General features: G+C 37.8%; 1 protein-coding gene across 7 annotated transcripts in view; it reads left to right on the forward strand.

Moving 5' to 3' along the window:
* LOC140332342 (NACHT, LRR and PYD domains-containing protein 3-like) overlaps positions 1 to 13,717 on the forward strand; it is a 92,478-nt gene that overhangs the window by 8,684 nt on the left and 70,077 nt on the right. For 2 of the 7 annotated variants that reach the window (XM_072413616.1, XM_072413615.1), the window contains exon 2: positions 9,001 to 9,164. The exons of 4 other annotated variants lie outside the window; for them this stretch is intronic. In XM_072413616.1, the coding sequence (XP_072269717.1) occupies position 9,164 (1 nt within the window). In that variant the 5' untranslated portion in view covers positions 9,001 to 9,163. Of the gene's footprint in view, positions 1 to 4,727; positions 9,165 to 13,717 lie in introns of those variants that run through there. One more of the 7 variants, XM_072413614.1, reaches the window with a different exon arrangement.

Raw genomic sequence — 13,717 nt, forward strand, 5'->3', positions numbered from 1 at the left:
CCGAATTACAGGATGGGCATTCTGGATGAGAAGACTTTTATATTCTAGATCTTCTCGAGTGGCCTTTGAATTATTTGTATTATAGGCTGCCCATAACCTATTTGCATACACTAGAGGGTTCTCCTCATTCTGTTGTTTAATTTGGTACGCTACCATTAACCCTACGGCTGTTGGGTTAATCACATTTTGCAACTCCTCTATGGTTTGCTGATAACTCCCTTTGCCCTCCTTGATGAGATCTGGCAAAGCATTCCAGGTGTGGGGATCGATAGTTAATTGTAATACCTTCACCTGGTCACTAGGATTCATTACACCCAAAAGCGCACACCTCTGTTGTACATTCGTGGCATGGGATGTAATATGCTCCTGTGATTTAAATTTTCCAATAAACTCTGCCACACTCATGAGTGTTTTTAAAGGCTGAGTATGGTAATCCCTGGAGTTCACCTCTCTACCTTTCTCGTCAAACCCCAAAAATGTTTTCTCCCCCTCAGGAGAGGAGAATAATCGGGCTCTGCACTGGATGGGCGGGGTAGTCGCCCCTGTGGATAAGGGGTTTTGATCTGTACTTGGATCCTGGCCTTTCCCCCCTACGCCATTTCTATTCTCCTGTTGGCCTGCGATTTCTCCCATGGCAACAGGAAAAGGAGCATTCATCTCAAAGGATTCTCCTTCCCAATAATCCTCATATCCGTCCTCTTCCCCCAATTCATATGCACATGTTGGGGCTGTGGCTTTATCTTGGTCCAGACTGTGAGCTAATGCTGCTTGTCCTTTAAGAATGGAAATGGTTTGTATCAGCAGGGCCTCCCTCTGCCTGCACTTAATGTGGTCAATGGGTTTGCTTTTTTAATTTCTGTTATTTTTTTCTTGCGTAACTCTGTAAGCACTGGTAATGTGACCATGCTCAGCCTCAGATTTTGCTAATAACTGTTTATATTTGGTTAATTCCTCTTGAGATGATCTATACTTTTTAGTTTTTTCATCATTAGAGGATTTAATCATTTCATTTAGTATAGAAGTGTTATTTACCTGGCTTTGTAAATTCTGGTTGTCTGCTTCTATCTTTATTCTTTTCTCTTCAGAACTTTGCACCAGGTCTTCTAATTTCTTAATTTTAGCACTCGTGGCCATGCAGGCTGCGTAGATGCCTGCCATTACTAGACTTTTCAACTTTTTATTCTTTTTACAGGTCTTTGTGTTGTTTTCAAATAACTCCTGCACATATGACCATGGTGCTTCCTGGTCTTTAGCATCTGAGGCAAACTCATTACGTTTATGCTTAAGCGTGTATGCTGATACAAAACTTTCCAATGTGGACAAGGCAGCCATCTCCCTCAACGGGTGCACTGAATTTACAAATAAGTGGTTGAGGTTCCAATTATTTATAAGTTTACACTACCACAAGGGGAAGAAACAAAAAAAAAAAAAAACAATGCCAAGTAAGATGTATATTTTATATATATAAAGGCCTACTCCCCCAATGCGTCTTTCTTACTAAATTAGTCTATGCACAGATCATAGCCGAATAGCCGCGAGTCTCACTAACACAGTGAGTGTATGGGGAGTAGCACTGATAAGTTTGTTACTTAACAATGGAGGTTGATATCTGCAATCACACCACCACACCACAGAGCTAAGGTACAATTATATTTCCTTCACCAGAACAATAGACTGGACTACTTCTCTGAAGGTCAAAGACTTACTAAGATGTCTCAATTCTGGATTTCTACAACTGCCAACAAACACAGTCTCAACCCCAGATAACAATATATCTTTAGTATGTGACAAAATGTATATACCAACCTAGAACAAAAAGATCATAGCTGATAAAGTTGTGCCACTCTAGGCTCAAAACTGCTAACCCAAATTTTATAACACTAATGTTTACCTTTTGTACAACAAAGACTTGATAGAACAAAAGGGTTCTGTTCACACGGACAATCAGCCTAATAAGAGCAATGGTCAGCTTTACAGTAAATAGATAACAATGGAGATGGATATAACTTATCACACCTCCTGCTGGGAAAAAAAGGCTCTAGCTGCAAATTTCCCGCCTAAACAAAGTAATAAAAACTTAACCACAGCTGATCACAAAACAGACTCTTAAAATTCAATGGCTATCTGAACCATGCTCAAAGTATTTCAATTTAATCTCACTATATGTACTTTAGTCCAGACACCAATCAATCTTATTGATAACTGTATTAACCAACATATGTGAAAATTACCATCCACTTATCTTGTGTTTCACTGCAAACAGCACACAATAGGTGACCGATTTACACTCCAATTTCTTATTCAACTGGCTTTGTAACAACACTTCAGTCAGGGGTTCGTAACCAACACTTTGTTTCTACTAACAATTTCTAAAGTTCCTACTGAGAATATATCCCAGTTGATGATCCCAAGTGTATCCTCCCCTGCTAATTTAAACCGGTTTATTAGAGGTACATCCAATACACTATTATTTTGGGATTTCTATACATACAAATAAAAAGTATTGCAAAACAGCCAATACTCAAGCATGCAATGATGTATGGTCTCTTACCAATATTCCTGCTGCATACAATATCGAATACAATATCACTGTGGTCTTACCTTGTCTGAATGGCTGACTCAGCCTGTATTCACTTAACTCTATTTTTGCATAAAAACACAAAACAGAAGCTGTTTGAATGAACCCACTAATTTGTGTCCCGACGTGGTCGCCACTGTTATTTAAGGTATATTTTTATCTATTTATCTGCATAAATATGGAAATTATATTCCTATCAATGCATATAGATATTCAATTGAAAAAGAAGGTTCCTGCACAAATAATAGCTAGTCATTCAAACAGTTTAATTAAGAAAACAAGGTAAGACAAAATACACAGCAATATTATCAGATATTTAAACACATAGGAACTTCAATCAATGTCACATATATATATTATATGAACATAAAGTTGTTAGTTGTAGCCCCTACAATAACCCAGTAACTATTTAACGTGCAAAATACATCAAAACAATATAGAAATAATAGCATAAACATATACAAAGACATATACCAAACAATACAAGAAGCAATTCAGGAATGTGTATAGCTACCTGGTAAGATGTTGTGGGGTACCCCAGGAGCTAGATTCCCTAAGAAGACTAACTCCCATCATTCTAGTTTCCCTTTTATATATTTAAGTCCCATTAGGTAACATTGGGGCGCTTTGATTGGTTAGTGGGTGTGTTAGGTGCAATGATCATCAGTTGGCCCACACCCCACTAGATTGGGATTGGTTAATGTAATTTGATGGACCTCCCAACTAAATTTGATATAAAAAATCTCCAGCTGGAATCTATGTTTAGGGGTCTATAAATGTCCAGCTGGGTCATTACCCCAGTCCATCTGTTCAATTACACCTCCATCTCCTGTTTCCTCCATTGAATGGATTTATTGCCCTTTGAAGGCCATATTGGTGGTCTGTCCTGGGAAAATAGGTCTTGTCTCCGGGCAGCTGTTGTATCACTTGTGTGTTACTCTGTGAAGTCCTGTACTTGGAGAACCCCTAGGAGGGCCATGGAGCCCCCAGGAGTGAAATAGGTTTCCTGTCCAAACACCACTTTCCTGCATTGCCTTCCTGCTCATTAAATACAGTCTAATTACTAGGATATCTCCTACAGTGTATTGTAATAATAATATCCCCGCACACATACCTATATATATACACACACATCTATTTACATATTCATAAACTAAACAATTGTTGGGTGCAACAGGCGAGTAAGTCAATTATATATAGTGGGCCAACATCTAAAATGCCATTCAAACTGCAGAAACATCCTGAAGGGATGGAAAAGCAAGAAAATGTTTGGCACAAAGTGGATTTGCTCTGGAAGTTTTAGATACTAGTACTTTTTGTTTTATGAAAACACCTAAATAATGCATACACTCCAGTATTTAACCACCTGGGCGTTTCACTGATGTCTAGATTTCTGTATCAAAAGCGGTACACCATTTATATGATTTTTTTTTTTTTTATTGTAGACCTGTAACTTACAGAAATATGTCCCAACAAGGGTCTAGTAGATCTCATGTAAAAAAAAAACACAATCATGTAAAAAAAAAAAAATACTTTTAATAAAATTAAATAAAAAACACAAAATCAGCTTAAACAAGAATACATAAATAAATCAAAAATACTGAAAATGCAATAATTCGGTAATATATTTTTCTAAAACTCCCTAGTGTGGTAAATTTTAAAACAGAAATTTATTTTAGATTGTAGGCTATAATTCACCTAATTACCGCATAACTCACCGAAATAGGTCCAAAATTAAATATAATTATATATATATTATATAAAGATTTCTTTGTTTCGGACTCAATACAGCTTTTTTGTATTGAGCTCAGTACAAAGTTATTTGAATTTCCTGCCCCGCCTCCAGCACCGACGCATGCAGCGACGTCACCGGGAAACCCCGGACATCGTCACTGCACTCCCCGGGAGAAGACAGAAGAGGACAGACGTGTCTGGAGGAGCTGCGGGGACCGGGTAAGTATATTCTTTCATTTGTAATCCGATTGTCATACAATGTATGACAATCAGATTGCAATATAATGTTTGTTTACCCACCTGAGAAAAGTTCGGGTTTAACACTTTTTGCAAGTGCTTTTACCCCCGAACCAAGGTCGGGTTTAACGGCCAGTAGGTTAAAGAGCAAAACAACATACATACAACATACACAACAAAACAAAACATCTGTTCATTTCTAAGAGTGCCTGACCCTGCTTGTGAGCTTGGCAATCAGTGTGCTTTGATGTTGTGCTTGGCAAGCTGGACCTCCTTCCATCACCATGAGGTGTGTTAGAATGAGTAGGCAACTCAGCTGGACAACTAATTGATAACCAGTTTGTACAGCAAGTGGAAGTGTGTTTGTATACAATCGTGCTAAGATCAGGCAGCACAATAACAAACCTATAACACAACTACAGATGAACACAGGAGTTGTGTGGGGGCAAATCAACATGAGTGCGAAAGTCAGAGTAATAAAACAAAAAGCAATAAAAACCATGACAATTTATTCAGAAAAGGAATATGTACATAACACATTCAAATACCAATATGTGACAATAGGACAAAGGCAACAAGGGGGGTCAAGTAGTAGTTTGGAGTGGAAACCATGCAGACATTTGTACTCAATATTTGTTGAAAAAATTGGCAAAACATTGCTGAAGAATTGCTAAACAACAGAAACTGTCATTACAAACCAGACACAAAAACATTGCAGCAAAAGATAAAACTAACAAGTCACATCAATGCATAACATCCAAGCAAACTTACTTAATTAATCCCGCCCCCCCCCACACACACACACACAAACCGGTCCAGGTAAAATACTAATAATGAAGATGCATTTGTATTTATATGCATTTAAGTGTATTTTGACATACACACACAAGTGAAATCACTAAATGTTTCTTGATACATGTATTATAACATCTTTGGCAACAATCCTTTTTTCAAATATTTGATTTCCATAAAGCCAAACTAAAATTAAATTTGAATTAGATCACAAATGGTGACATTTTTTACAATTCATACTATTGTCGGATGGCATATTATAAAGTGCTTGATATAAATTAGTTTGCAGTGTTGCAAAGCAAACCAAAAAGTATCAAAACAAGTGCAACAAATGTTACAGTAAATGAATGAATTTTGCGAATGAGTATAATGTAACCTAAAAAAGTAGCACTTACCCAAAAGAAGATGAAGCATTAAAGATTCTAACTGACCTGTAATGGAGTGTAGATGCACACAGAACAGAGAGCAGGTGTGCGCTAATTAATTGCTATGATCTCACCATTGACAGAGCTTAGATCCTCCTGAATGGCGCAGCTGCAAACTAATCACCTTAATTGGCAGATTCTCAACCCCATTGCTCATTTATAATATAACCTGATAAATCAGAGTTATTGTACCAACGTCCAATTTGCATCTCCAGCATGCGTTAGATTTTTGTGGGGAATATTTGTGGATTTTATCTGGTGTCCAATACCAATGGGTAAGTATTTTATATGAATTTTCTTGTAACTTAGTACTAATAGAGCCCTGTCCCATTGGTCATCTGAAAAAATCAAATCTAACTCCTTTTCTCAAGTTTTTTTAAATCTATGGGAACAATTTGTGAGAGATTGGGTAAGAAACCTATACAAAGAAAGTGGTATGCTGCATGGGTATTTGGTCTAGACATAACTGTTCAAACATTGAGGGTCTTGTAAGAACTTGCTGCTGTAAATCCAGTGTTCGGTTTTAATGCTTTATTTGCAAATATGACCACCATGGGAATTTGCTAAAATTTCCTATCAAGTCCTTCAAATTTGATCTATCCATTATGTTCACAGACTTGTAAAAATCAGATGTCTTTGGTGGAGTTTCCAGTATCCAACCCTCCAAATGTTCCTTCTAAGTTCACCCAGTACTGTGGGAATGACAGTTCCAGTTTAGGACTCTTGTCAAACTTATCGCTTGATAGCATCGATATAGATCGGGAAATCCCATACCTCCTTCAGTTTTAGCTTTAGTAACAATCGCATTGCTTATTCTTGGTGGGCGGCCCTGCCAGAGCAAAGTTGTCAGGAGTGCTTGTAATTTCTTAAATATATTAGTTGGGACAAAAACTGGTATTGTTCTAAAAATGTACAACAATCTTGGTAGAGTGTTCATTTTAATGATGGCTGCTCTGCCAAACCAAGAAACAGGTTTTCCTTTCCATCTCTGCAGATCATCCCTAATTATTTTTAATAAAGGCATATAGTTAAATGTATAGAAATCTGTAATATTTAGGACTGTTCACTTCCCAAAAAAAAAGTTTGTTGCAATGACTGGATCAACTGTTGTGGTAGTGACACATTTAGGCAGCTGATTTATTATAATTTATTTAAAAAAAATACAATTTTTACTTCATAAAAGGTTGTTTACCCTTTTATGTAAAGTACAAATTTGGATTGTTTTATATTTAAGGAAATATCCACACCTTTTATTGCATTATTATGTTTATTTTTTCTTTATATGGTGGACATTTTCAGTAGGTCAGTAAATACTTTGTGGCGAGGTGTATGAGGGAGAGAACGAGCAGTGGTTTTTAGTGTGGAGAATAGGAAATATACAATATAATATATAGATATTTTACATTTTCAGTAGTTTTGGCAGCTCTTTTGGTTCCCTCATAAAAGAATAAGAATCAATGCAGCAGTTTTTATTCAATTAAACCTTTTTTTCTTAACTATATTTGGATTGAATGTATTTGGAAGTTGAACCTTTGATTTAAGTTTAATATTTGATTGGATTATTTGGCTATAAATGTGTTTTGGTAAGATGATCCAAATGTAATCATTCTTTTTTTTTATATTATAAATTAAAATATAATGTATATTTTTTCATCAAATAAAAATTTGTAATAACTTTGAGGTATAAATCATGAATTACTCTGCAGAAGAAACATTACAGCTGCACCTCAGCTACTGAAAATTTGTGGTCCCCGTTACAGAGCCGTTCAATTGTAGTGACGATGAATCTGGAATGTGAAAATGTATTTACACCCGGCAGTGACACCTCACCAATTCCCATCAGTCTTCTGTACTCAACATTCAACTTATTTTTATTCACTAAAATAATTCATATGTTTAATTCATATGACAAAATGCTTCCAATAATTTAAATATGTTTGCCATATAGTGAGGTGTGATGTGTTTCATTTGGCTGCAAATATTATAATCCTATAGAAATATTATTACCCAAACATACAAATATTCCTTTCATGTATTTATTTATCATGTGTTCTCTCAATATCATCATTTCTTTATACATTCCCACTATTACAACCAAATACTTTCTTTCCTAAGTATACATTCTCCTTCTTCCCTCTTACTTTCTAAGTTTTGTAATCTTTGTAATGGAATATTTCTTGTGCAAGGTTTTATATTTGGATATTTACTATAACATACAAGTTTCTTTTACTAACTTTTTTTAATGTTATTACTGCTGTTAGGAGGGCTTCTCTATATTACCCAATGTATCCCTTAAATTTGGTAAATATGGCGTTTTTATGAAAGTGCAAATCATTGAATCCTTTAAGATCCTGTTTATTCTTGTTTTTGGCCCCCAGGGAGATATGCATTCTTGGTGTTCATGTTACTAAGACAGAAAGTGAAGAGAAAACCAGCAAGGTTTTACAATTTTATAGCAAACTTCAAACCATAAAGTTTGGGCTGTTAACATAAATCTGTAATTTACAGAAACTATGCTGAGTAATCGGCTGACATTACTGAAGATCCCACCAGCTTCCCTTTCCTAACTTCTTCACCCTTCTCCACTTTCACAATGTCAGGACTCGTACAAAGATGTTGGTGATAGATGAGTGCAAGGAAGATTAGCGGTGGTTATTTATGGTGTGAATGCTGACTACACCAGTTACCAGTCCGAGCACATATTTGAGTTTTCTATTTAGCTGACGGGGACCTGGTAGGGTGTGGCAGAAGAATGAAAGTAATTTCTATGTTTTATGGGGATCAATCGATCCTATAGAGCATGAGATGAGGTATTAGCCTGATAAATTGTTGAAATAAGCTTCTATATTCTTCTAGACCTATGAGGGCAACAACCATCTTTCTTTGTTTTCACAGTGCCTAGTCACCTATTTATATCCGAGTTTCCCCTTAAATAACTGACCATCTAATTACATGTGTGCTCAAGAATCCCATGAATGTAACAACATTTATCAACTCAACTTGATATATGTCTATTTAGCTGACAGAGACCTGGTAGGGTGTGGCAGTAGAATGAAAGTAATTTCTATGTTTTATGGGGATCAGTCGATCCTATAGAGCATGAAATGAGGTTATTAGCCTGATAAATTGTTGAAATAAGCTTCTATATTCTTCTAGACCTTTCGGGGCAACAACCATCTTTCTCTTTGTGGAATCTGTGTAGTCTACCATTGCAATGTGTTGAATACTCTGCAGGTTTATTTTGCTGAGTGCCAACAGGTTGAGGAAAATGTCACAACTTGGATTCTAAATTCGACTTAATAGAACGGCAGAAGATTGGTGGAAGTGGAGTGGTGGAACTAATATACATGCAGATAAAAAGACGACGCACCCTGGATGGTTGTTGGACTCACTGAAAAGTAAGGCTTTGCAATTTACTTATTCATTGTTGCTGGAGGGGATCACTCACACACTGACATACAGCACATTGTAACACTTCTGGTAAATAGAGTCCATGTACAGAGAATTAATATATTGATGTTACCGTGATTGATTGTAAGAGGATTGCATTGTGCATAAGTTCATTTAATTTCAGTCCATGCTTTGTATCACACTAGTGGCAAATTATGAAAATAAATAATGGGTCACTTGCTTGTAACATTCATGTAAGATCAGAAAACAAGCAAAGTATGTTTTTGAACCATCACAAATACGTTTTTAAGTAGCAGTAAATTGCTACCGTAAAATTGTATTACTATCATTCTGAGTTTGTCTTGTGCTTTGTGTGCTCTTTTGTGATCTACCATTGCTTCATTACTTTCACACTCAGGGTAACATAAACCAGAAGCCATTCTGCTGGATCCTTGGCTTTTCCACATTTCCCCCAGTTTCCCAATCATGCAAAAAACAGCCTTAACCAGGAAAGTTCCCACCCATCCAGGCGGACTCACTGTAAATAGGTTACCTAAATAAAACTTAATAAAAAGCAGAGAAATCAAAACACCGACCATACTTAGACCACCCTCCCTGCTGGACAGGTCGGTCACATTCACCAGGTTCATCCTGTTTCCCCATCTGGTGTACAAGGAAGCTGGGAAAATACAGATAAAGCTGACATACAAGAATATCGCACCAATTAAGTTTTTATAAGATCAACCCTTTTTCTGTATGGTAATTCTTTTTACCATCTTAGCATTTGCAATCTGCAGCTTACTTTCCCAGTTTAGCCGGATTTATTCACCTAGTCCAAATCTGATTGCCAAAATTTTAACTTCCTCCTACGAAGATAACCGAGAGAAAACTCTCATTATCCCAACCCATCCTGAAAACCTTACACTTGTCACTTGTTTATCTTGGAACTTGAGGCCTCTGCATACTGTTCAACTTCTGAGACTTCCACCTGCACCTCATCTGTCCCAGAGATATCAAAGAAACATCATCAGCATAGGTGACTACTCTCGGGGAAATGACCAGAGGAACCCGCACAATGGTTCACTCTCTAGCCTTCCAAAGGTGGGGTTAATTGTGAACACGTATAGTAGGGGACTCTCTGCTGCACTCCCAAGCAAGCGTCAAAAGATTTAACAATTCAGCCATTCACAAATTAAAAGGTTTCCAAATATGAGATCTTCAGGATTTGTATGCCAACAACACTTCGCCAACAACACATGATTTCCACCATCCTGCACATGCACTTCACATGCGCACATTGGGAGGCATCGGCATGCAAAGGCTTAAAATGTGACACAGCCTCTTCCATCTAATAAAAGGAGACATCACTTATGGGATAGGAATGTAAATTTCAGAGACTTTTTGCCACCTGTGGGCACTCTCCCAAAATACTATGAGCACCAATCATTTATTCTGGTCTCTGCGCTGCCTTCCAGCATCTTTTATGTCAGCATTGTTAATGAGGAAGTCCTGGGGTTTCTTTTCTATTCCTTTTGGTCTAGTAAGTTTTTCTTGTTGCTTTTGAAAAATGTTTGTATATGTATCACTATTGTGATCCTATATGTATTGGTATTGGGTAAAATATGATTTATTATGTGTGAGATGTCACAGGAGGCATTTCTCCAGATAACGAGACAGCAGCCTTAGGGCAGGTAAAATGCAGCCTACTTGAAGTGTCCTAACAGCAGGAGGAGGGTATATAATCCGAGGTTAACAGAAAAAGTCCACAGAATTAGAAAAATAAAAAATAAATAAACAATGGCCCGGCAGTGCCTCTGGCTACCTCCCTGGGTGCCCAGTCTTTCTGTCACATAAATGCAATGTTGACACGGGTAACTCACCAGTTTAAAGTGCAGTTTGGAGACATCCCTGGAGCTCTGCTCCCTTCCCAAGCGTGGAACACAACACAGCCCCCTCACACTCAGCCCCTGGCTGATCACCTTTTACAGCACCTGAGTCCAGGTAAACACATCCCAGCCCTTCATAGGGCTAAGACCCCCCCCCCTTCTCTTTCCCTGGCCGGCTCCAGGGCCTAAGTAAACTAAGTAAATGACAGTTCCAGTTTAGGACTCTTGCCAAACTTATCGCTTGATAGCATCGATATATAGATCGGGAAATCCCATACCTCCTCCAGTTTTAGCTTCAGTAACAATTGCATTGCTTATTCTTGGTGGGCGGCCCTGCCAGAGCAAAGTTGTCAGGAGTGCTTGTAATTTCCTAAATATATTAGTTGGGACAAAAACTGGTATTGTTCTAAAAATGTACAACAATCTTGGTGGAGTGTTCATTTTAATGATGGTTGCTCTCCCAAACCAAGAAAGGTTTTCCTTTCCATCTCTGCAGATCATCCCTAATTATTTTTAATAAAGGCATATAGGTAAATTCATTGAAATCTGTAATATTTAGGACTGTTCACTTCCCAAAAACACAGGAAAGTTTGTTGCAATGACTGGATCAACTGTTGTGGTAGTGACACATTTAGGCAGCTGATTTATTATAATTTATTAATAAAAATACAATTTTTACTTTAAATGAAGGGTTGTTTACCCTTTTATGTAAAGTACAAATTTTGATTGTTTTATATTTAAGGAAATATCCACACTTATTGCATTATTATGTTTATTTTTTCTTTATATGCTGGACAGTATCAGTAGGTCAGTAAATACTTTATGGTGAGGTGTATGAGGGAGAGAACCAGCAGTGGTTTTTAGTGTGGAGAATAGGAAATATACAAAAGCTTTAACACCGAGCTCACTGTCACCAAACAAAATTATTTCTCCGCAGTCATTTCCTCTCAAGCCTCCAACCCACGCAACCTCTTCTCTACAATTACCTCCTAAACCCCACACCTACTGCCCCCACATCATCCTTCTCTGTCCAAGACATTGCCAACTACTTTACAGATAAAATAGACAAAATCAGACATGATGTCTCTGTCTTTGCCACCTGCAAATCTGCCCACTGAGCCACTCTAACCATACCCACCCCTTCCACCTGTAAATCATCACTGGCCTCCCTCAGCCCTGTTACTGTGGACAAAGTCTTAACTCTTCTCTCATCATCTCTGTCTACTACATGTCCTCATCAGAGCTAAGTCTCAAGGCAACTTTCCCCGCTCCTTCTCCTTTCCTCTGGTATCTCCTCCTTCTAATACAAATCATGGCTCCATTGCTATCAGTCACATTGCTCTCTCTTGGTTTGCTTCCGTCTGACCGCTCCTTTCAAGTTTCTTTCAATGGTAATTCCTCCTCCCCCACTCTCCTCCATGTTGGTGTTCCCCAAGGGTCAGTCCTTGGACCGGTTCTCTTTTCTCTGTACACCTCCTCTATCGATAGTCTCATACCCCTCTAAGGTAAGAGGGACCCCCAAAGTTACCCCGAGTGTGACCGGGGGTACTGCTTTTTGCACTGTTTTCCCACCCAGAGTCATACTCGGGATTACCGCTGGGGGGGTTAATAAACCACCCACTAGGGATTATGGGTTTGCTGCATTGATGGGCAGGCAAAGCAAACGAGCATTGCATTTTTCTCAATCTCTACTATTCACAGCTATGCCAAGCAAATTGCCACCTTTTAGCAATAGATTACTCTTAGACTTTTTAGGAATTAAATTCTCACAATTAGTGTTGATGTTTGAATTCGGGTTGTCCCTATATTCGACCTGGATATGGCTGTTCAAATTCGGGTAGACCCGACCCGAAAAACATGGGATTCAACAGCAAAAATTCAGAAGGAAAAAAACAATTTTTTTTTCCCTAAATTATTTATTTCGTATGTGTTTTTTATTTTAAACGTTTTCTTTTTTATTTTTTTCAGGTTATCCGACAATGACATTATGAATCATAATGTCATTATGGGATTCCTGGACCTTGGGAACATTGCGGTCACAGCTAATTGAAAGCAGGTGCCTTCAATTAGCTGTAACTGCAGGCAATACGAGGGCAATAGAGGTTGAATGGAGATACTATCGCCATTCATACCTCTACTGCTTTGTGATTGGCTGAGAAATAGGAAACCCTGATGACAGCTCAAGCATCATCAGGGTTTCCCCTTCCTCAGCCAATCAGGGAGAAGAGTAATCAGCAGAGCTTTACTATGCTGACAGCTCCGCTCCGCTGATTTCTCTCGCAGCCCAAGAGGAAAATTTTTTTATAAAAGCCCCCACTGTTTTCAATGGAAGCTTTCATAAAAGCTTAAAAACGCTTGAGTTCAGTGATTGTGCATGTGTCTGCGGTACACTTTCTATTTTACATGTCCCCCCCTGCATCGTTCAAACAATTGTATCTAGCGTGTGGACACTGTTGATGGATTATATATGAACAATCATATTTTTACAGCATGTACAGAATTGTGCACAATATGATTGTTCAAGTATAATCGTTCATTTTCTAACAATAATTATTGGAAGTGTGTACCTAGCTTTAGCCTAAAATTGATTTGACAGGTGCTCTTTAATCTTCATGTGAAGTACAGGGATATGTAATAGTGTTATGTATCCTTTTATAATGTATCTTTTTATGTAT

This window comes from Pyxicephalus adspersus, chromosome 6 (genome assembly GCF_032062135.1).
Source record: "Pyxicephalus adspersus chromosome 6, UCB_Pads_2.0, whole genome shotgun sequence".
Lineage (NCBI taxonomy): Eukaryota > Metazoa > Chordata > Amphibia > Anura > Pyxicephalidae > Pyxicephalus > Pyxicephalus adspersus.